The sequence below is a fragment of the Eulemur rufifrons genome, chromosome 15 (assembly GCF_041146395.1).
Source record: "Eulemur rufifrons isolate Redbay chromosome 15, OSU_ERuf_1, whole genome shotgun sequence".
Taxonomy (NCBI): Eukaryota; Metazoa; Chordata; class Mammalia; order Primates; family Lemuridae; genus Eulemur; species Eulemur rufifrons.
In genome coordinates, this window is record NC_090997.1 from 85,991,043 (window position 1) to 86,013,296 (window position 22,254).

The 22,254-nt window shown below is 42.9% G+C and overlaps 2 protein-coding genes across 3 annotated transcripts in view; one reads left to right on the forward strand and one right to left on the reverse strand.

The window, feature by feature from the left end:
* The first annotated feature begins 12,891 nt into the window (after positions 1-12,891).
* Positions 12,892-20,811, forward strand: HEBP2 (heme binding protein 2). 2 transcript variants are annotated; one of them, XM_069488923.1, is made up of 4 exons: positions 12,892-13,085; positions 13,598-13,733; positions 14,430-14,610; positions 20,007-20,811. In XM_069488923.1, exons 1-4 carry the CDS (start codon positions 12,993-12,995, stop codon positions 20,203-20,205), a joined length of 609 nt encoding a protein of 202 aa, XP_069345024.1. In that variant the 5' UTR covers positions 12,892-12,992; the 3' UTR covers positions 20,206-20,811. The 2 variants fall into 2 exon arrangements, with proteins under 2 accessions (XP_069345024.1, XP_069345025.1); XM_069488924.1 differs by having other exon boundaries at positions 14,430-14,492; positions 20,007-20,121.
* Positions 14,865-22,254, reverse strand: part of NHSL1 (NHS like 1) — a 243,738-nt gene continuing 236,348 nt past the window's right edge. The window contains exon 9 of the transcript XR_011235560.1: positions 14,865-14,876. The gene's annotated coding sequence lies outside the window, so the exon portion shown is untranslated. The remainder of the gene's footprint in view (positions 14,877-22,254) is intronic.

A 22,254-nucleotide genomic window follows, 5' to 3' on the forward strand; every position in this document is an offset into this window, starting at 1 on the left:
TGTGAGTGGGCCACAAAATACAGGTAAGCTTCAAAGTGGACAGATGTAGGCCGACAGGTTCGGAGAAAACTAGATCTGTAAATACAGCGTGAGCCCTTCACTTACAACCCAACATTCTCTGTAAGCTGTTTCCTGAGGCCATCAGCCTAACGTGTAGCTGCAGCCAATGCAATTCGCAAAGCAGGATTTGCAGGCAGAACATCAGGAACAGTGTAAACAGTACACCCTTGTTTAAATGTTGACACAACTGTCAAGCACGGGCAGTCAGGTTGTTAGCACTCCAAGAAAAAGTGGAGTTGAAGAAAATCCACAAATAGAAGAATTAAATTGTTAACAACTAAGAAATACTTTGAGAAGAAACAATTCTAGCCAAAAAAGATTAAGAATAGGAGGGCATGTAACAGAATCAGTGAATTTCACTCAATTCTACATTGGACCACAAAATATGTTTAAGCCATCATTTTATAAAAGAAGAAATAAAGCCTGCTTTCTGCTCTGACTTGTAAGGAACTTGGAAACCGTTCAAACAATCATAAAAAGCTGAACAAACTGCAAAACATCAACAAATCCTCCTAGACCCAATAGAGAACTAAGGTCACAGGACAAATCACTGGCTCCAAAGTTGGAGAGACAGACAGGTAGACACAGAAAAATCACAACTTACCTGAGCAGAAACCTCCAGGAGCCAGTGCTGGGGCAGGAAAACCTGAACTGTAATTGAAGAATTGCTGGAAGCTGGTTGTGGACAGCTCGGAGAGTTTAAAAAAACTCCTGGGAGGGACCATTCATGGGGGGGGGAGGCACACTTTTGTGAGTTTTACCTCCAGGCGCCCTACCAGGTTCTCTCACGGAACAATACGAGGAACCCCCCCCTCCCCCCCCTCCCCCGTGCTTCCAGCAGAGGCAGAGGGAATAACCACTTTGAAATACACTAGAGCCTGCTATTCCTCTTAACGAGGCCCGCGCTCAGGAGAAACCATTTTACCAGAGCCTAACCTGCTGAGGTTTTAGCAGAATCTGACTCACCTGGGGAAGGTGTAAACCCAACTTCAGCCCTGCTATGGTTTGAATATTTGTCTCCACCAAACCTCATGTTGACATGTAATCCCCAAGTTGGCAATATTGAGAGATGGGGCATTTAGGAGGTGACTGGGTCATGAGGGCTCTGCCATCATGACTAGACTAATCATTCATAGACAAATGGATGAATGAGTTATCATGGAAGTGGAACTGGCAGCTTTATAAGGAAAGGAAGAGAGAGACTAAGCTAGCATGCTTAGCCCCCTTGCCACGTGATGTTCTGTGCTGCCTCCAAACTCTGCAGAGAGTGCCCACCAGCAAGAAGGCCCTCTCCAGACGTGGTTTCTCGACCTTGGACTTCCCAGCCTCCAGAACTGTAAGAAATAAATTTTGTTCTTTATAAATTACCCAGTTTCAGGTATACCATTATAAGCAATGGAAAACAGATGAAGACAATCCCTCTCTGTTCTTCCTCGGGGAGAAAGAAAATACTCCACTCCAGCCCCTCTAGCCATCCTGCCCCACCTAAAGGGGAGGGGAAATACCGAGAAGCACTTGTGCAGTTCACAGCCCAGGAGCACGGGCTCCTTAAAAGACTGAGACCCAATCATAGGCCTATAGAACACACCCTCCCACCACACCTTACCACCATATTACTGATTACCAGGGTTCCTGGTACCTAGTATATCACGTCCACCTTTCAACAAAAAATTACAACGCATGCTAAGTGGCAAAAAGCACAGTTTGAAGAGAAAGCACATGCAGCAGAACCAGACTCAGATATGGCAAGGATGTTGAAATTATCAGACTGAGATATAACACAACTATGATTAATACGCTAAGGGCTCTAATGGAAAAAGTAGACAACATACAAGAACAGATGAGAAATATAACCTTCTAAAATAGAAAGCATCAGGCCCACAGGGGTTCACTAGTGGATTCTACCAAACATTTAAGAAAGAAATGATATCAATTTTCTACAATTGCTTCCAGAAGATAGAGAGAATACTTCCTAACTCATTCTATGAGGCCAGCGTTACCCTGACACCCAAAGCAGACAAAGGCATTATAAGAAAAGAAAGCTACAGATCAATATCTCTCATGGACATAGATGCAAAATCCTCAACAAAATATTAGCAAATTAAATCCAACAATGTAAAAAAAAAAAAGAATTATATACTATACACCATGACCAGCTGTGATTTATCCCAGGTATACAAAACTGGTTCAATATTAAAAAATCAATTAATATAATCCATCACATCAATGGGATAAAGAAAAAAATCATATGATCATATCAATAGATTCAAAAAAAGTATTTAATAAAATCCCACACCCATTCATGATAAAAAAAAAACTTTTAGTAGACTAGGAATAGAGGGGAAGTTCCTCAACTTGAAAATGAACATCCACAGAAAACCTACAACTAACATTATACTTAATGGTGAGAAACAAGAAGCTTTCCTTCTAAGTCACAGAACAAAGCAAGGATGTCCCTTCTCAGCAGTCCTTTCAACATCAAAATGGAAGTCCTCGATAATTCAGTAAGACAAGAAAAGCTAATAAAAGGTATACAGATTGGAAAGGAGAAAAAACTGTCTTTATTCATAGATGATGTGATTATTTATATAGATAATTTGAAAGAATTGACAAGGAAAGTTTCCAGAGTATAAGGTTAATATACAAAAGTCAATTGGTTTTCTCTAAACTGTCAATGAACAAGTGGAATTTGAAATTAAAACACAATAACATTTATATTAGGATGCTGAAAAATGAAACACTTAGGTATGTACAAGATCTATATGAGGGAAACTACATAACTCTTATAAAAGAAATCAAAGGAGCTCTAAATAAACAGAGAGATAATCCAGGTTCATGAACAAGAAAGCTCAATATTGTCTAGATGTCACTTCTTCTCAACCTGATGTATAGATGCAACACAATCCCACCCCAACTCAAAGTAAGTTAATTTGTGGATATCAACAAACTGATTCTAAAATTTATATGGAAAGGCAAAAGAGGCCCGGCACGGTTGCTCACACCTGTAATCCTAGCACTTTGGGAGGCCAAGGCGGGAGGGTTGCTTGAGGCCAGGACTTTAAAACCAGCCTGAGCAAGAATGAGATTCTGTCTCTACAAAAAATAGAAAAATCAGACAGGTGTGATGGTGCACACCTGTAGTCCCAGCTACTCAGGAAGCTGAGGCAGGAGGATCACTTGAGCCCAGGAGATTGAGGTTTCAGTGAGCTATGATGATGCCACTGCACTCTAGCCCAGGAGACAGAGCAAGACCTGGTCTCAAAAGAAAAAAAAAAGGCAAAAGACACAAAATGGAAAACACAATATTAATGGAAAAGAACAAAGAGGACTGACATTACCCACTTTCAAGATTTACTGTAGAGCTACATTAATCACAACAGTGTGGACTGGCAAATTAATAAATATATCAATGGAACAGAAAAGAGGCCGGGCGAGGTGGCTCATGCCTGTAATCCTAGCACTCTGGGAGGCCGAGGTGGGCGAATCGTTTGAGCTCGGGAGTTCGAGACCAGCCTGAGCAAGAGCGAGACCCCATCTCTACTAAAAATAGAAAGAAATTATATGGACAGCTAAAAATATATATAGAAAAAAATTAGCTGGGCATGGTGGTGCATGCCTGTAGTCCCAACTACTGGGGAGGCTGAGACAGGAGGATCCCTTGAGGCCAGGAGTTTGAGGTTGCTGTGAGCTAGGCTGACGCCACGGCACTCACTCTAGCCTGGGCAAGAAAGTGAGACTCTGTCTCAAAAAAAAAAAAAAAGAAAAGAAAGAAAAGAAAAGAACTTGTCCAGTAATGGACCCACACAAATATAGTCAACTTTACACCCTTCACAAAAAATTAACTCAAAGTGGATCACAGACATAAATGGAAAATGCAAAATTATGAAACTTCTTGGAGAAAATCTAGATGACCTTGGCTGTAGCAATGCTTTTTTAGATAAAACACAAAAAACACAATCTACAAAAGGAACAATTGACAAGTTATACTTTATTAAAATCAAAAACTTCTGCTCTGAGAAAGACACTGTCAAGAGAATAAAAAGACAAGCCACAGACTAAAAGGAAACATTTGCAAATGGCATATCTGATAAAGGACTGTTATTCAAATTTTTAAAAAATTCCTAAAACTCTACAGTAAGAAAACAACCCAATTTAAAAATGCACAAAAGACCTGAACAGATAGATACCTTATTGAAGAAGATATACAGACGGCAAATATGAACAGATGCTCCAAATCGCATGTGATGAGGAAAATGCTTATGAAACAACAATGAGATATCACTACACACCTATTAGAATGTCAAAAATCCAAAACAGAACACAAAATGCCTTGAGGATGTGCAGCAACAGGAACTTTCATTCATTGCTAATAGAAATACAAAATGGTGGGCCGGGCGCGGTGGCTCACGCCTGTAATCCTAGCACTCTGGGAGGCCGAGGTGGGTGGATCGTTTGAGCTCAGGAGTTCGAGACCAGCCTGAGCAAGAGCAAGACCCCACCTCTACTAAAAATAGAAAGAAATTATATGGACAGCTAAAAATATATATAGAAAAAATTAGCCGGGCATGGTGGCACATGCCTGTAGTCCCAGCTACTCGGGAGGCCGAGACAGGAGGATCGCTTGAGCTCAGGAGTTTGAGGTTGCTGTGAGCTAGGCTGACGCCACGGCACTCACTCTAGCCTGGGCAACAGAGTGAGACTCTGTCTCAAAAAAAAAAAAAAAAAAAGAAATACAAAATGGTACAGCCATTTTGGAAGACAGTTTGGCAGTTTCTTACTAAACTCAACATTCAATCCAGCAATCGCACTCCTTGGTATTTGCCCAAATAACTGAAAAACTTGTTCCACACAAAAACCTACACACACATATTTATAGCAGCTTTATTTATAATTGTCACAATGTGGAAGCAACTAAGATGTCCTTCAGTAGGTAAATGGATAAACTGTGCTACATTCAGACAATGGAATATTACTGAGCACCAAACACAAATGGGCTATCAAGCCATGAAACGATATGGAGGCACCATAAAAGCATAGTAAGTACTAAGCAAAACAAGCAACGTTAAAAGGCTACACACTGTATGATTCCAACTATATGACATTCTAGAAAAGGCAAATGTATGGAGACAATAAAAAGATCAGCAGTTGCCAGGGGCTGGGAAGAGGGAGGGATGAACAAGCAGAGAACAGAGGACGTTTAGGGCAGTGAAGCTACTCCACATGATACTTTAACGGTGGGTACATGTCATTATACACTTGTCAAAACTCATAGTTTGGGCAAAGCCAAGAGTGAACCCTAATGTAAACTACGGACTTTGGGTGATAATGACGTGTTGATGTAGGTTCATTGATTGTAACAGATGGACCATTCTGGTTCGAGATGCTGATGGTTGGGGAGGTTGTACACCTGTGGGGGCAGGTGGTATACAGAAATTCTCTGTACTTCCACTCAATTTTGCTGTGAACCTAAAACAGCTCTAAAAAATGAAGTCTTTTTTTAGAAAAGGAAAAGAAAAGAATAGGTTATGTAAGAAGAAATTATTTTCTAAACATTGTTATAGCAAGAAGTAATTATTCATTTTATATATATATATACACACACAGTATACATTTACCATATACACATACACACAGAGATTGTTTTTAAAAAATATTAAGTATATCTTTTAATATTAAGTGTGTATCAAGAGCTGAATTTCTTCTCAAATTACTTCTAGATAATCACATACAGTATTTATTTTTCACTCCTCCAATATGGGAATCAGGCATCATAAGCATCAAAAATTCTTGAGCCCCACAGTGTTCTTCCTGTTGGGCAGGACTCTGCAATACAGGTAAAATATATCCTCTTGTCCTCTAATTCCTCAATGTTTTCAAACAATGCACATAGTTGGATGTTTTAAAGGCCCAATATTAGCATTCTTCTTCTACTGGATTCTGAACAAGGTAAGGAAAAATTAAGTATTCTGATTTCAAGCATTGAATCTTCATTATTTATTTATTCCTTTATCACATTAATAGGATCTGCCTCAGAGGGTTGTTGGGACAATCCAGTGTTAAAACATACGTCTGCCCTAAGGCCACAGTAAGTATTAGCTCTTGTCTGCATTTATCATCCCATATAATGCACCACATGTTATCACTCTCGCATAAGGAAGCTAAAACATCTACATTGCTTGTGGTGGGACTGGGCACCATCCTCAAAGCTCACATTATTTTTAGGGGGTCCATGAAGATGTTTTAATTTCTCTTAAAATCAAAAGAAAAAAAATAAACTTTTGGATTTAAAGATTATATTCATCTTTGAATCAATACCGTCATAAAATATAATTAGTATATTTTATAATTTTAGCATGAGTGCCTTGGGCCCACGACAGTCATATTGTAGCTCTGGGAAGGAGGCTATTCCAATTCAGTGCAAGCAAACTTCAGGAAAGGAAACAAGAGAAATCAGAATTTTTTCAGAGGAAATAGGAATTAATTTCCCTCCTCCCCTACACATGTTCAATGGTTCTGGCCACACTTTCACTCCCTTCCTTCCTCCCATTTTGTTAATGTCATCATAACAATAAGTTACCAAGTGATCTCGATAAGTTTTCTTTATATGTAGAGTGTACATTGGTGTCCAAGGGGCAGAGGACCAAGCAAGTTCAACAAACAGATTTCAGTTCTTAAGGAAATGGCTCAGAGTTTTTATTCACAAAAGACCATACTAATAACTACCCTTTATCAGGACACAACATACAAAGTTTTGGGCTAAGAGATAACTGGGCATTACCTCTTGAAATCCTCAAAATCATATGGAATGAATACCATCCATTTGTACAAATGAAACAGGTTCAGTGAGACTGAATCACACCACCAGAAAGCAGCAGAGTTCTGACAAAAACCCAGATTCTTAAACGTGGGTTTAAGCCAAGAAGGAGGTGCCTTCTGAGCTGGCAGAGGAGTGGCTGCCCACATTGAAGGGCACAGGCTGTGAAATCTGAGACTATGGCAAGACCGAAATCACGGCAGTCCAGAAACCGATGCCCAATTCCAGTCCAACGGAATGAAAAATATCCCACCATTTACACTCTCACAAGTGGAATGAGTCTTGTACTGGCCACAGACAGAGGCCTTGCTTTGATTATCCTAATGCTTCAAGTGAATGTCCAAACTTAGGGAATTCTAGCTGTGAAAGCAACATAAACACATTACAAACATGAACCTGGGGCAAAAGCCCCATATGCCTAAACATTAAATAAATAATAAAACCAAACTAAAATAAAATTGTATATAATGTATTTAAATATGAATTTATAGCAATAGAAATTGAAGAGGATAGAATACAAACATATAATTCATGTTAATATGTAAATAATCTTCCTTAAGTGTAAATACAAGCCGAGTGTCCAGAGAGGCAACCCCAGAGGTACTGCAAGGCAGAATGGTTAGAGAGCCAAAATCAGGTTCCAGCTAAACAGGAGACTGGGACAGCCATCTAACTCAATGCTCTTCAAAGCATGGTCCATGAACTGGTGCTGGTTCATGAACTATTTGTTACCAGTCTAAGATAAGATAATTAGAGAAATTGAGAGTAAGTGTGTAGAGACATTGACAGCAACTTAACATTTTTACCAAATCCATGCATGCGATCAGTCAACTCTTCTCTCTGCTACTGGCATAAAGCAATTAAATTACGTAGACCTTCTGGGTTAAGTAGCCTGTAGCAGGAGCTGCATATAGTCTTGTGCAGTAGAATCGTATATTGATTTATGATGAACTGGAAATTTTAAAAATAAATAAAGGATCTTTCATCGCAGATAGCTTGAGAGGCACTGATCTAGAAGATGAGATGTCCCAAGCTTTACTGCTAAACCTTTTCTCCAACTTGGAGTCAATTTTTAATCTGCCACTTACCTCTCCCATGGCTGGATCTGACTCTGTACATGCAGACACAAACTCAGGTGTAGAACTAACTGAGAGACCGTAACGCAGGACTTAACAAACAGGCTGAGAATTGACTGGTTCCAGGTCTGTTCAAGATGAGGGCAAAGAAGCTCCTCTTCTGGAACGTGGGACATTGAACCACTGTAACATCCCTGTTCTAAAAGTCATTAGGATGTCAAGTCCAATTCCTTGATTTGTCCTAATCAATAACGTAATAATTCTAATGCAATAGTAAAAACCCCATATGTAAGAGTTTAAGGGAATGTCTTAACTGCCCTAAGTTTTGGGGAGACAATCTTTAATCAAGTGATCTATTAGAAACATTTTATCTTAGCTGCATCAAGGACAGTTTCTTTTATGTGCTTTTGAGAATGTGAGCTATCTAGTTGTGATATATTTGGTTATCTACTTTTACTTCAAAGGATGAACCTTTTAAAATCAGTGTGGATATCCCTCTCTCTTTTCATAAACACCTACTACAGACTCAAGTTATATCAAGGCTCAGTCTGGTTAAAATTTGATGTTTTAATTTTTAAAGGCATTTCCAGCTTTAGACGTTAGCTTTTTTAGCTTCCACCCCACAATTTAACAAATGTCTCTTCATTTTCTGTGGTGCATAAGAAAGGTGGTTCACAGGTGCTCCTAAAAACACTCAATCACTTTCTATGTGTCTGATAAATTCTGTGACTGGCATTCATTCAACATTTATCATGCAATTATGGATCAGGCACTGAGCAAAGTGCTCAGTGTAAAAGGGGCTTCATGGGTTGCCTTGTGTCTAAATAATGGATGAGTGATATAATTCTCAACAAAACTAAAGGAGAAGCCAGCCAAAAGAGAAGAGTACATTTCCTGTTAGAATACCAAGTTGCTACCTATGTTATAGCTATCACATTTGAGACAGTGGTAACTATAAAAAGAACACACAGTTAATTATGTTGTGAGTGCACAACCCACAACCCACAATGACCCTGGAGTAAAGGATGATGTGACAGTAAGACATGTGAAGGCCAGGACCAAATTCTGTTCATTGCTAAAATGCACCAACACCTACTACAGCACTATACAGAGTAAATACTCTTTAAGTTATTCTTTCTGAAAAACAAATCACCCCAAATTTAGTGTCACTTTAAAAATAACTATTTTATTATTCTCACAGTTTCTGTGGGTACTGCAGAGAAAGCTTCTGTCTGTTCCATGACCATTGGGACCTTGGTTGGGAGCGAGAATGTCTGGAGGTGACTCAATGGCAGGGTGCTGGAACCATCTGGACACTTTCTCACTCACATGTGCAGTGGTTAATGCCAACTTTCAGCCAGGACCTCAGGCAGGAACCTATTCATGGCTCTCCATGGAGCTGCTTGGGCTTCCCTTCATCATGGCTGTTGGATTCTAAGAGCAAGTGTCCCAAACTAGGTGAAAGGCTTTAATGATCTGGCCTTGGAAGTCACACAGTATTACTTCTATTGTAGTCACAAATCTGCCGAGTTTCAAGGAAAGGGAGCATAAACCTCTGTCTCTGAATGGGAGCTATGTCAAAGTCATGTTATAAGAACAGCACGTTGGAGATAATGTTGCAAACATCTTTGGGGAATAAAATCTGCCACAAGTATGGAATAAATAATCAATCAGTGAGTGACTAAACGGTATTATAGACAGCGCTTTTCTCAAATATTTTGAGTTCTCTTTTGAGAACACAAAGTGATTACACTTTCACATACCCTTGATTTTAATCAAGCCTGGGTGAAATGCTTTGGTTCAATGAAATGTAGATGGAAGCAACTTATTTAACTTATTGCAGGGAACATTTACAATTGATCCTCTTATTCACAAATTCTGTAAATTCTGTATTTGCAAATTCACCTAATGCTAAAATATATTTGTAACCCCATAATCAATACTCACAGCACTGCGGGTCACTCACAGACATGTGCACGCACAGAACAGTTACCCAGTGCATCCATTCCCAGCTGAGGTGACACTCTGTCTTCTTTAGTTCTCACACTGTAAACAATGTTCTTTTCACAGTCTACTGTCATGTTTTCACATTTTTGTGCTTTTTGCTTACCATTAAATAGCTCCCAGGTGTAGGGGTGAAGTGCTGTCTAGTGTTCCTAAGTGCAAGAAGGCTGTGCTGTGCCTTACGGAGGAGATATGTGTGTTACTCAAGCTTCATTTAGGCATGAGTTACAATGCTGTTGGTCATGAGTTCAATGTTAATGAACCAACAATACATATTAAATAAGATAATCTTTATACAGAAACACACATAAAACAAGGTGAAATACTGTGACCAGAAGTTTACAGGAACCAATTCTGTATTTCCCCCAGAAGCAGTGGTTCAGTGTTTGCTAATTCAGTGATCGTGGTGACTTTAAGAAAGGTAACTACCATGAATAAGGAGAATTGGCTGAAATTACTGCTGCGGGACTCTGAATGCTTTCTTCTCGTGCTGAGGTGATTGTGGAGGCACCTGTTGATATAAAGGTGCCACGCTGCACCATCTTGTAGAGAGGGCATGTCCTGAGGCCACAGTCAGACCCAGTGAGCACTTTGCAAGAAACCATCTGTAACTTACAGCCAGTATTATCTGAGGTTGTTTCCACAGCATAACTTAGTCTTTCCTGACCAACACAATGCTAAATATTTGCTTCTAAAATATTGCTTATTAATTAATTGCAGATAAATACTATTTGAAAGTCCAAAAGAAAAAAAAAAGTAACATTTGGGTAACCCGTCCTCTACCAGTTTCATTGATTTTTTAATTTTTTTTTTTTTTTTGAGACAGAGTCTCACTCTGTCACCCAGGGTAGAATGCAGTGGCGTCATCATAGCTCACTGCAACCTCACACTCCTGGGCTCAAGCGATCCTCCTGCCTCAGCCTCCCAAGTAGCTGGGGCTACAGGCACTGTACCCGGCTAATTTTTTTACTTTTTTGTAGACACAGGGTCTCTTGCTCAGGCTGGTCTTGAACTCTTGATCTCAAGCCACCCTCCTGCCCTGGCCTCCCAGAGTGCTAGGATTACAGGTGTGAGCCACCACTCCAGGATGCTTCATTGATTTTTAAATGTGGAAAATATGACTTATCTCAAAACTTGCTGTAAAGCTTAAATAAAATATCTGTTTCATAGTGTCACATAAACATTGATTAAATATGAGCTAGTAAAAAGAACAAATTTACTATAATTAATCAATAAGAAAACTAACTTATTTTGAAATAATGGCTATAAAACTTGAACCTTTCAAACTTTATTAAACTTGTTCTAACTGAAATCCTATTATTTTAAAATATATCCTTTTCTTTCCTTCCTCTGTTATTTTATTAATATACGACTAGTTACCACCTTGTAAATATAGATAATTCAGCCTAATGACCTGCTGTTATCTTCAGTAATTGCATATTCCAAACCCTAAAGAATGAATGTCTCCAAATTGAGCTTCAGATTTTCTACAAATAAAATGCTCCCCCCAGAAAAAGCACTGACAACTGTAAACAATACTCTGCAGAGTAAAAGAACAGATTTCTTAAGGAACAATGTAAATTACTTCCTTTTCCTTTAAAAAAAAAAAAAACCCTGCAATAAAGTTATATTCTCAATTTTGCAAAGTCACCTAAGCAATGGATCACATCTGTTACATAATTAAAATAAACAGGCTATTTTAAAAAATAAGTCAAATTCATTATTTAGTCTTCACAAATTCACACTTAGCTCTGTATAATAATAGATGTGATATAACCACTAGAAAGTGTCATGTGTCCTCAGGCCACTGCATAGTTATTAGGGCAGGGAAAAGGGAAAGAAAAGACACCAATTGCTTTAAAAGCACCAGGCCCATACAATGGGATATTTCTCAGTGATAAAAAGGAATGAAGTACTAGTACATGCTACCACATGAATGAACCTAGAAAACATTGCACTAAATGAAAGAAGCCAGTCACAAAAGATCACATATTATATGTATGATTCCATTTTTATGAACTGTCCAGAATAGGCAAACCCATAGAGACAGAGAGCAAATTAGTAGCTGCCTGGGGGGGTGGAAAATTGGGGAGCAGTAGCTAAAGGGTATAGGCCAGGGTGTCCTTAAGGTGAGGAGTGAAAATGGTCTAAAATCAACTTTAAATATACGAAAAACCATTGGATAGTACACTTTAAATGGGCGATCGCATGGTATGTGGAAATCTCTTGGGAAAAAATAAAGAATACATCTAACTACAATTTTTAAGAAGCACTACCAGGGTCTGGCCTCGGAAACTTCCTACCCTCCGCCCCCCAGTCATCCTGCTAGGGCAGGGGGCTCTCACAGGGTTTGGGGTCATTTTGGGGAAAAGTCAAGACAGGACAGTTCAAGATTCTCTGAGGCCCCTCTGAAGGCTGTCTGGGACCCAGGCCACCTGCTCGGTGTTGAGCAGGGCCGCTCGCCCCGGCTGGGCCCGCAGGGGTGAGCCAGGTGCGCCCTGCCGCCTCTCCCGGAGCGCGCGGCGGGAGCCGCCCCCGAGGGCGGGCGGTCGCTGCGACACTGCCCGGGCCGCCGCGTGGGCAGGCGCGGCTCCCAGCGCGGGCGGGGCCGCGGGAGAGGCGCCCGGACCGGTTGCACAGAAACCGCGCCAGCCGGCTGCTCCCCACGGTGCACACTCCGTGTGCCTGTTCACCTCAAAACAAGGGCGGGGGCGCAGGGGCCCCCGAAGAAAGCCCGCGGAGGCGAGCGCTGCAGTCTGCTCTCTAGGCTAGGTTCCCTGTCCCTTGCGGAGGGGACCGGGCAGGGGACGCGGGCCCGGCTCGAGCTGCGGGCGGTCCGGTCTGGGCCTTGTCGTGGTCGCGGCGCCCCCTGGCGGCCAGAGCCAGGCGTGTCCAGTGGGCTCTGGTGTCCCGCACTGCGGGGAGGAGGGACGCGCGTCTGCGGGGCGGGGACTCGGGGACCTCCGCCGGCCCGGCGGCCCCAGGTACGGGCCGTTCGCGGCACAGCTGGTCAGGCTCCCGGAGCGTCGGCGCCGCCCATGGCCGAGGTGCTCCAGCCAGACCCAGGGACGGCCGAGGCCCAGGCCGTGGAGACGCCGGGCTGGAAGGCCCCGGAGGACGCGGGTCCCCAGGTAGGCGCCGAGCAAGGGCGCGGAGGGGCCCTATCGGCACGGCAGGCCAGGGGCGCGGCCCGCCTTCGGGCTGATTTGGAGTGAGATCGGAGGTTCCCATAAAGTAAAAAGTTTTTAGAATGGTCCCAGCCTCTATCCCCGAACGTGCACAGTTGGGCAAATGTGGTCGTTTAGCCCTGCCCCCAAGTGCGGGCCGCACCTCGATTTCTTGTCTTTGTCGGGGCTTGGGGGGCGGGGCGGATAAGGAACTCCCAGAACCCGCAGTAGGACCCTCCGGGCTGAGGATGTGTAATAAATAGGTGGTGGTGGTGGTTGTTTTTAACATGACTTGAATCTCGAGTTGTGGGGGGCTAGAGTCACCGTGGTCCCTAATCCCAAAGACCCCAGGGAGGAGCAGCCCCTAGATAGGCCGGCTCCAGGGAGACCCGAGATCAAGGCACCTGTATTGTTGGATCTCACGTCCTGCGCTCTTAGAGTTGCTTCCTCTCGAAGTTTTCTCTGTTCCTTTTTAGCCCGGAAGTTACGAGATCCGACACTATGGACCAGCCAAGTGGGTCAGCACTTCCGTTGAGTCTATGGACTGGGATTCAGCCATCCAGACTGGCTTTACAAAGCTGAACAGCTACATCCAAGGCAAAAACGAGAAAGGTAAAGGCAGCTTTCATTGTGAATACTTATATTGTGATTGAATCTCCAGGCTTACTGAGTTCTAGCTTATTAAAGAAATATCCTTTATAATAGAAAAATAATCAGATCATCAAATACTTTTCAGACAAGGGCTCTCCTCAGGACCCTTAGTGTCAGCTAGAGGAGGGTCACCCTGGGGTAGTACTTCTCCACCTCTGTGCCCTCTGTTTCTGCTGGATGAACTGAGCTCGGGGTAACTGGGGATAAGTTATGGCTAAGGCTTCAAGATAATTTAGTGATGATAGGGTCAGAGACATCAGGAGGCAGGAAGGTCCCAAGATTAGGGGTCTCAAGTCGAGTAACTTATGGTTCTGGCTCTGCCACTATTTATATTTTAGCAGGTCTCTTAGCCTACAGGGACCTCATTTTCTGAGCTGTAAAGAAAAAAGAATTGACTGGACCATGTACTCTGTACTTTCCCCTTCTGTCTCTAAAAATGTACAATTTATGAACCAAAAGAATCAATTGATAGTACAGAAGGTGTTTAATGTGGGCAGTGAATGATTAGTAATTTTGTCCTTGTTTTTGTTAGATGAAAATTAAAGGTATATGTCAATAGTGTAAAGTAAATCTAGAGACTCAGATCAAAAAGGAATAGGTTGAATTTTTAAACGCAGTCATATATACACTAAATTTGCTTTCATTTTTATGGCACAGAGATGAAAATAAAGATGACAGCTCCAGTGACAAGCTATGTGGAACCCGGTTCAGGTCCTTTTAGTGAGTCTACCATTACCATTTCCCTGTATATCCCCTCTGAGCAGCAATTTGATCCGCCCAGGCCTTCAGAGTCAGATGTCTTCATTGAAGACAGAGCCGAAATGACTGTGTTTGTACGGTAAGTGGTAGATAATTTATAGCCCTGCTGACTGCTGATTTTACTTGTGTACACTCAGTTTAGCTCCTATGCAATTTCAGCAGGCTTTTCACCCTCCATAAATCAGGTATAATACATTTTGTGGTGTTTTTCTACTGGCTTAGTTTTATGTCACTAAGGTCTGTCAGAAGATATAATCAATTCATTTAATGAGAACTCTATTGCATACCTTTCATCTGTAAGGTAAAATACAAATTATATTTCCCCCCACCCTCCAAAAAAAACCCCTTAAGACTACCTTTACCTGTAATTTAATTAGACCAGAATGAAAATACCTTAAAACACAGTACATGATACCTATTTTAGTTTGTTCAGGCAGCTATAACAAAATACCATAGACTTGGTAGCTTATAAAGAACAGAAATTTCTCAGTTCTGGAGGCAGGGAAGTTCAAGTTCAAGGTGCTGGCAGTTTCAGACTGGTGAGGCCCACTTCCTGGTTCACAGATGGCACCCTCCCACTACATCCTCACCTGGTGGAAGAGGCAAGGCAGCTCTCTGGGGCCTTCTATAAGGGCACTAATCCCATTCATGAGGACTCTACTCTCATGACCTAATCACTTCCCAAGGCCCCACCTCCTAATACTATCATATTAGTGATTAAGTTTTCATCATATGAATTTGGGGGTGGGGGTTCACAAACATTTGAGTGCACAGCATTCCACCCCTGGCCCCACAAAATTCATGTCCCTCTCACATGCAAAATACATTCATTCCATCTCAGTAGCCCCCAAATTCTTAACTCTTTCAGCATCATCTCTAAAGTCCAAAGTCTCATTTGAAGATCATCTAAATCAAATCTAGGTGAGACTCAAGGTGTAATTCATCTTGAGGCAAATTCCCTCCCCCTGTGAACCTGTGAAATCAAACACATTGTGTGCTTCCAAAATGCAATGGTGGGACAGACACAGGGTAGACATCCATTCCAATAGGGAGAAACAGGAAAAAAGAAATGGGCAACAGGTCCCAAATAAGTCCCAAATCTTAAGACTTAAGATTAATTTTCTTTGACTCAGGGCTCTGCCCTCCAGGCCCACGGGGGTGGATGTCCCGTCTTGCTGGACAGGGGTTGGATCCTGTCCCATGACTTTGGGTGGCCCCACCCCCACTGTGGCTCTGCTAGGCTGGAATCACACACCAGTAGCCCTGCCAGTCTGGTGTGCCCTTCTAAGACTCCAGTAGGCATTGCCTTACTGGGGACTCTATGTAGTGGCCCTGCCCTTGCTGTGGCCCTTTGCCTGGGTCACACACCCAAGGCTCTGGGCAGCTCTATCCTTCAAAATCTAGGTGGAGGTAGCCACGCCCCCACGGCTTGTGTATTCTGCAAGCTGGCAGAGATAGTGCTGCATGGATGCTGCCAAAGTTTACTGCCTGTGCCCCCCAGAGGAGTAGCCATTGCAGCCCACGCCACATCTTGGTCTAATGTAGCTGGACATGGGGTAGCCAAAGAGTGCTGCAGTGGCACGCAGGGTGCAGAGCTGGGAGGCAGTGCGAGGCAGTGAGCTTTAAGGCCCCACAGGTGCCCAAGACCCTTCCTTTGAAATTCCTCTGCCCCGCTAGGAACTGGCACTCGGGGGCCTGTGATGGGAGGGGCAGCCCCATAATCTCTGAAATGCCTTTGGAGTCATTCTTGCACTGTCTTGGAGAATGGGTCCTGGCTTCTGTTTAGATGCCAGTTCCATGCTAATCTCCTTATCAAAGGGTTGCTTGGCCACACCCCTGTTCTGTCTCGAACAAGCTTTCTCATTTCTTTCAATCTGGATAAGCTAAGAATTTTCCAAATTTTAAAATTCTTCTTCCCTTTTGTTTAAAAATTTAATCTTTGAATTTTCTCTTCTAATATTTTACTATAAGCATTCAAGAGAAGCCAAGCCACACTTTCAACTCTTTGCTTAGAAATTCAAGAAATTCATTCAGCCAAACATCCTTTTTCATCACCCACAAGTTCTACTGTGCACACCACACTAGGACACGAACACAATTCAGCCGAGTTCTTTGCCGTGTCAGGACAAGAATCACCTTTCCTCCAGTTTCCAGTAATATGTTCCTCATTTCCCTCTGAGAATTCATCAGACTGGCCTTTACCTCAGAGTGCCACAATCTGGTACGACTCCACCGTCTCCTTGGAACTGCCCTTGCCATCCTCAGCCGTGCCCTTGCATTTGTCACGTGGCTGCAGTCCTCTCCCACGTGACCCCTGCAGCATTCTGTTCTGACCAGTCTGTTTCTTTAATACTTGTTCATCCTTTAGCTTCAGAAGGTCACTCTCTTGTCATTTATTTATCTCCGTGGGCTCCTCCTGGGTGCCCTGGCCCAGGAATCACCATTGATGCCTATTGTTGACTCTCCTGTCACAGCCGACTTGCTCTGGCTGGTCGTCCACATTGCTTCAACTCCTGAGTCTAATGACCCTCAAGTCTAGAAGTATCTCCAGATCTGCTTTCCCCCCTCATTGGACATCTCTATTTAGGAGTGGGGATTGGGGAACCAAACTCAACAGCTCTAAAAATGAGCCTTCCCCAGTTCCCAAACCTCTGATCGTACAATGCCTGTCTCTGTAAAGGGCCTCATCAGCCAGGCTGTCTCCCCAGCAAGGAGCTTTGTGGTCATCACCCACACCCTTCCCTGACAGCTCGTCCCCAGATCGGCCCACTCACCTCAGAATGATTCATGTTCTGGTCCTTGTTCTCCATCACCATTGTTACTTCCTCAGGTCCCCACCTTGGAAGGACCACACCTAAGTCATCTTTGCATGCCTGACACTCCCAGTAGATACAGGGATGTGTATTGATCTCCGTTGAATTTTTTCTTTATGATTTCACATCAGTAGCCTGCAGACAGTTTTCACTGTCCCCAGTCTTTCTCTCTCCTCTTCCACACTGTTACTCCATTTGAAAATCTCTGTCAGTTCCATCTTGCTTCCTGGGGGAAGCTCAGACTGTTCACAGGGTGCCCAGTGCCCCTGTGACATGGCCCCACCCTGTCTCAGTAGCTCCTTTTCCTCTGACATGGGCTCCACTGACCTTCCCACCCTTCACGGAACATGCCATGTTCTTCCACATCTCCTTACCCTTGAGCTCAGGCAAGTTACTCCACTTTTCCTTGCTAAAATCTTGTCTGTAAAATGCGTGCAATCGTAGTGCTTACCTATCGCTTAGGGTTGCCATGAAGATCAAATGAGTTAATTCACATGAGACACTTAGAGCGTGCACAGCATACACTACTAGCTCTAGTGCTCGCGCTCTCTTCCTGAAGAGCCCACTTTCATCCTACAGGACAAATGGCACCTCTTCTATGGTGCCTTCCTCAGTTTCTCCAGTCAGCCACTTACTCTGTCCTTGGTGCCCTTTCTTCTGTGATTATTCTTCTAAGGTATAGTGATTTACCTGTAGACTGTAACTGCCTCAAGAATACAACAGCATGTTACTGTGTCCATATATTCCAGCCTCTAGCGAGACGGGTGCTTGGGGGTGGGCGGCACGGTATATGTTTGCACACTGAATAAAGCAGTGGATAGTTCATTGTAGAACAACGTGTATTCAGAGAACAAGATGTGACTTTTAATTAGAGCGTTCAAGATTTGATTTGAGGGCAAAAATGGGATCTGAAAACAAATTCCCTTTGGACAGAACCATACTCATTATTGGCTCTTCATTAAGGAAATAAATAATAAATTTAGGAGCCAAAATGTTTCTTAACACATGGTTCAGCATTTTATATTCAATGGACACGATTCAAATGATGGAACAGAAGAGTTGTATCAACTCACCCTCAATGCTTCATTACGTATACATGTGCATGCAGAGATCCCCACACTTAAGGATTTAAAGGGAACTGTGTGCCCAGAATGATTCTAGGTGCTGAGTAGACACTGTTGAATAAAACAGACATGGTTTGTACCCTTGAGAGTTTACATCTTATCTGAAGCATGGTAGGGTTGATTTTTTGCATTGTCACATTGACAGTAAGACTTATACCAAAGAAGGCATATTAGGAATATTTTTATCTTTCAGTGTTTCTCTTATTCTGAACCTTCCAGTTCAAATTCATTGTGCTTGCATGTCAGCAGCTCAGCTAGGTCACTGTGCTGTCATGATTTAATCTCAGTATATTTTCATTTTGCCCTCCTGGGGACTCTCTGATATACTTTAAAATCTATACTCAGACTTTTATTCTTTCTCCACATTTTGTTTACATCTTTTGACTGCCTTTTCTTCCCCACCCCCTAGCAGCCTCCTAACGGGCTCCCCCTTGTCAATCTATTTTCCATCTATCTGCCTATGTTATCCAGATGCGATCAAGTTACTTTTCTGCTCAATATCCTTCAGAATAATCTCCAAAGGCCTTAGGCTAATATATTATACCAGCTTCTTCCTTCTGGCCCTGCCTCACCTCCCTGACCTCATTTTATGCCTCACTGTGAAAACACTCTGTATTTTTAGACTTCTGTTCCTTTTCTATCCCTCCCCTTTCTTTGTTCAGCAAAACCATCCTCCATTCCAGGCTGAACTCAGACGACACCCCTGACCCCAGATTTCGTCATGTTCTCATGCCAAAACGTCAGTCTGTTCCATTAGACTATAAACTCACAGAGGTCAGACTATATCCTTTTCATCTGGAAGCCAGTGCCTACTCTTTTCCTGAGGAGAGGAAGAAAGGAGCAATGTTTGGGAGAAAATTCAGAGTCTGGAAGGGGGGTTCTGCTGGGGGTTCAGTGTGGTTCTCTGACCAGCAGCTTCAGCATGTGTCTGGGAGCTTGTTAGAAAGCAGACTCTCGGGCCTTCCCCAGAACTCCTGAATCTGCATTTAAAAAAAATTTTTGTTTTTAGTTATGGATACATAGTTGTATATATTTATAAGGTACATGCAATGTTTTGGTACAAGCATACAATGTGTAATAATCAAATCAGGGTAATTGGGGTGTCCATCACCTCAAACCTTTATCATTTCTTTGTGTTAGGAACATTCTAATCCCACTCTTTTGGTTGTTTTAAAGGATAACTTACTGTTAACTATAATCACTCTGTTGTGCTGAGTCTGCATTTTAACAAGATCTGCTGGTGACTTGTATGCACTTTAAAGTCTGAGAAGCACAGGGTTAGAGCGCATGAGACTGTGTAGGTTCCAACTCTGTCTGTCAATAGATGGGAGGAGGGGACATGTCCTCCTGGGCCTCCTGCGGTCACACTTAGGCCGGGAATCCAAGGGAGGGAGTGGCCAGGTCAGCGGTGGCAGAGGGGGTGGCTCTGAAGCTGCCCCTCACCCAGCGCTCGCAGTGGCAGCTCCTGCTTCTCTTTTCAGACTCACATTCGCATCGGTACTAAAATCATTCACGATTATTTGCTGTCTCCTTTGTAGGTCTTTCGATGGATTCTCTAGTGCCCAAAAGAATCAAGAACAACTTCTGACCTTAGCAAGCATCTTGAGGGAAGACGGAAAAGTTTTTGATGAAAAGGTTTACTACACAGCAGGCTACAACAGCCCTTTCAAATTGCTTAATAGAAATAATGAAGTGTGGTTGATTCAGAAAAATGAACCCTCCAAAGAGAATGAGTGAGAAAATGAAAAAAAATTCCATCACCAGGGGCAAAACTTCTATTTAATGTAGACATCAGCACTATCGATAAGTGTGTGTCTGGTGTCTTCTACCTGAGAGTACCATTATGCATTGAGCTTATTTCCAACGTGCCTTTTTAATGCTTCACACTTTATCTAGATTCACAGATAAACGGGACATACACATGCAAATCGGTCTATACACATGCAAATTGGTCACCTATTTCTGTGAGGATCCTGGGAAATGTCACTTACTTCCTTTTTCTTTGCTGCATCACAATCATGTTGCCTTTTTTCTGCTTGGATTTGTGTCAGTTGGATGTTATGTCTTCCAGATATTACCAATAAACATGTTGCAGATTAATCTTGTGTGGAACTACCAGGCTGTCAGGCCTGAAGAGGTGAAATTCAGTTGGACACAAAAATCAAATTGTCTTTTGTAGCTGTCAACGCTGCATTCCTTGTTGAACCTCCGTCCCCATCTGCCCACTGCCTCCACTGCACAAGGAAACTCACCCAGAAGTGTGGGTTAACTTCCTGTGACAGAGAATAATAAGCTTATGAAGTTAGGGACTCCCTATCCTATTTGACGCTCAATAAAGGCATGTTTTTGGAAGAAATGTACACAAATATATAATTTTAAAATTCACTTGAATTTTTAAAGTATTTCATATAGTATTAAGGGTCTCCAGGGACTACAGGATTTCAACCAACTCGAACAATCAGCCCATTTTACAGCTTTTTTTGTTTGTGAGCAATCCAGCTGGCTTGAACTAGCCCCTACCAGACCCTGGCAGTTTATGGATGAACTCAAGTGAACTTTCCTCATTACCATGCTAAAGTCTCCGCCCTGGGAGGAGCTACGGCTTCATTACCATGACATGCGACATGTGTGCTAGCACCTCAGACTCATCACGCCTGTACAAATGGAACCCCTCCCCTACATGTGAGGACACACTTTTTTCTTTCTCTGTTGCCCCATAAAACCTCCAGCCACTTCCCCTCAGTGAGACACCGCTTTGGAGAATGCTCCCTGTGTTCTCCTTACTTTCTGCAAGTAGCAAAACTCTTACTGATCAAGACCCACATTCTCCTGGAGAGTTTGTTGCTCACCAGGTGAACGAACCTTGATCTTTCAGGTAACAAAGCATTATTGAAAGAGTGGGTTGCAGCAAAATCAAGGAGGTTAGAAATCTTTGCTTAATTGTGTTGGAAAATGCTTGTCCTGGAAAAGATAATGTCACAGTCAGACACCTGGAAGCCTTCGGGAAGGGCGCCCGCTCTGCTCTCGGCTCCAGGAGGCTGATGGCTTTAGGAGCAGGAGCCTGGCGCTCAGTAACTTCTCACAATTACAGCTGCTTGTGAGTGGCACGACTTCTAGTTCCCATCACGCTTGTTTAATTAGAGACCAGCCACTCACTTATCAGGAGACAATCACTCATATAGGAGATTTGAGCATCCAATGAATGAGAGGATGGGGCCAGGGGATGTCTGAGGTCCCTCCAACCCTGACATTATATGATCTCTCTCAGTATCAACCTCCCCAACCTGGAACCTGGATACAGTAGACCAGCATACCTATAGTTAACAGTGTCCGTGGCTAACATTTATGGACTGCCTTCTAGATGCACTGTTCTGAATGCTTCCCCTGAATTATCACACTCGACCCTCCATTTTACAGATGAGGAAATGGAGGCACAGAGATGTTAGGTAACATGCCCCAGATGGAACTGTGAGGACCGAGGCTGATTCGAGCCCAGGCAGCCTGACCCCAGGGTCCCTGCTGTTGACCACCACGCCCCACGGGCAGTGGCTCTCAGGGGTGCATCTCTCTCGGGTGCTCCATCAGTGGGCGTCACTGCATGGTGGGGTTCTTCCTGCATGATCGTGACTTCCGAGATACCTTTGAGACTATAATTTTGATAGAAAACAGGCTAGATTTGGGGTTTTGAAATCATTATGGACATAAATTTTAAAATTCCAGGCAATTATTTTCCAAAGGTATTTGCTTGAGTTGCTTATTTAATTTATTGATCCCTTGCATTTTTAA

Coding starts and splice junctions, on each gene's coding strand:
- HEBP2 (XM_069488923.1), top strand. CDS start 12,993: ATGGCCGAGGTGCTCCAGCCAGACCCAGGGACGGCCGAGGCCCAGGCC. Junction 13,086..13,597: donor CGGAGGACGCGGGTCCCCAG/GTAGGCGCCGAG, acceptor GTTCCTTTTTAG/CCCGGAAGTTACGAGATCCG. Junction 14,611..20,006: donor GAAATGACTGTGTTTGTACG/GTAAGTGGTAGA, acceptor TCTCCTTTGTAG/GTCTTTCGATGGATTCTCTA.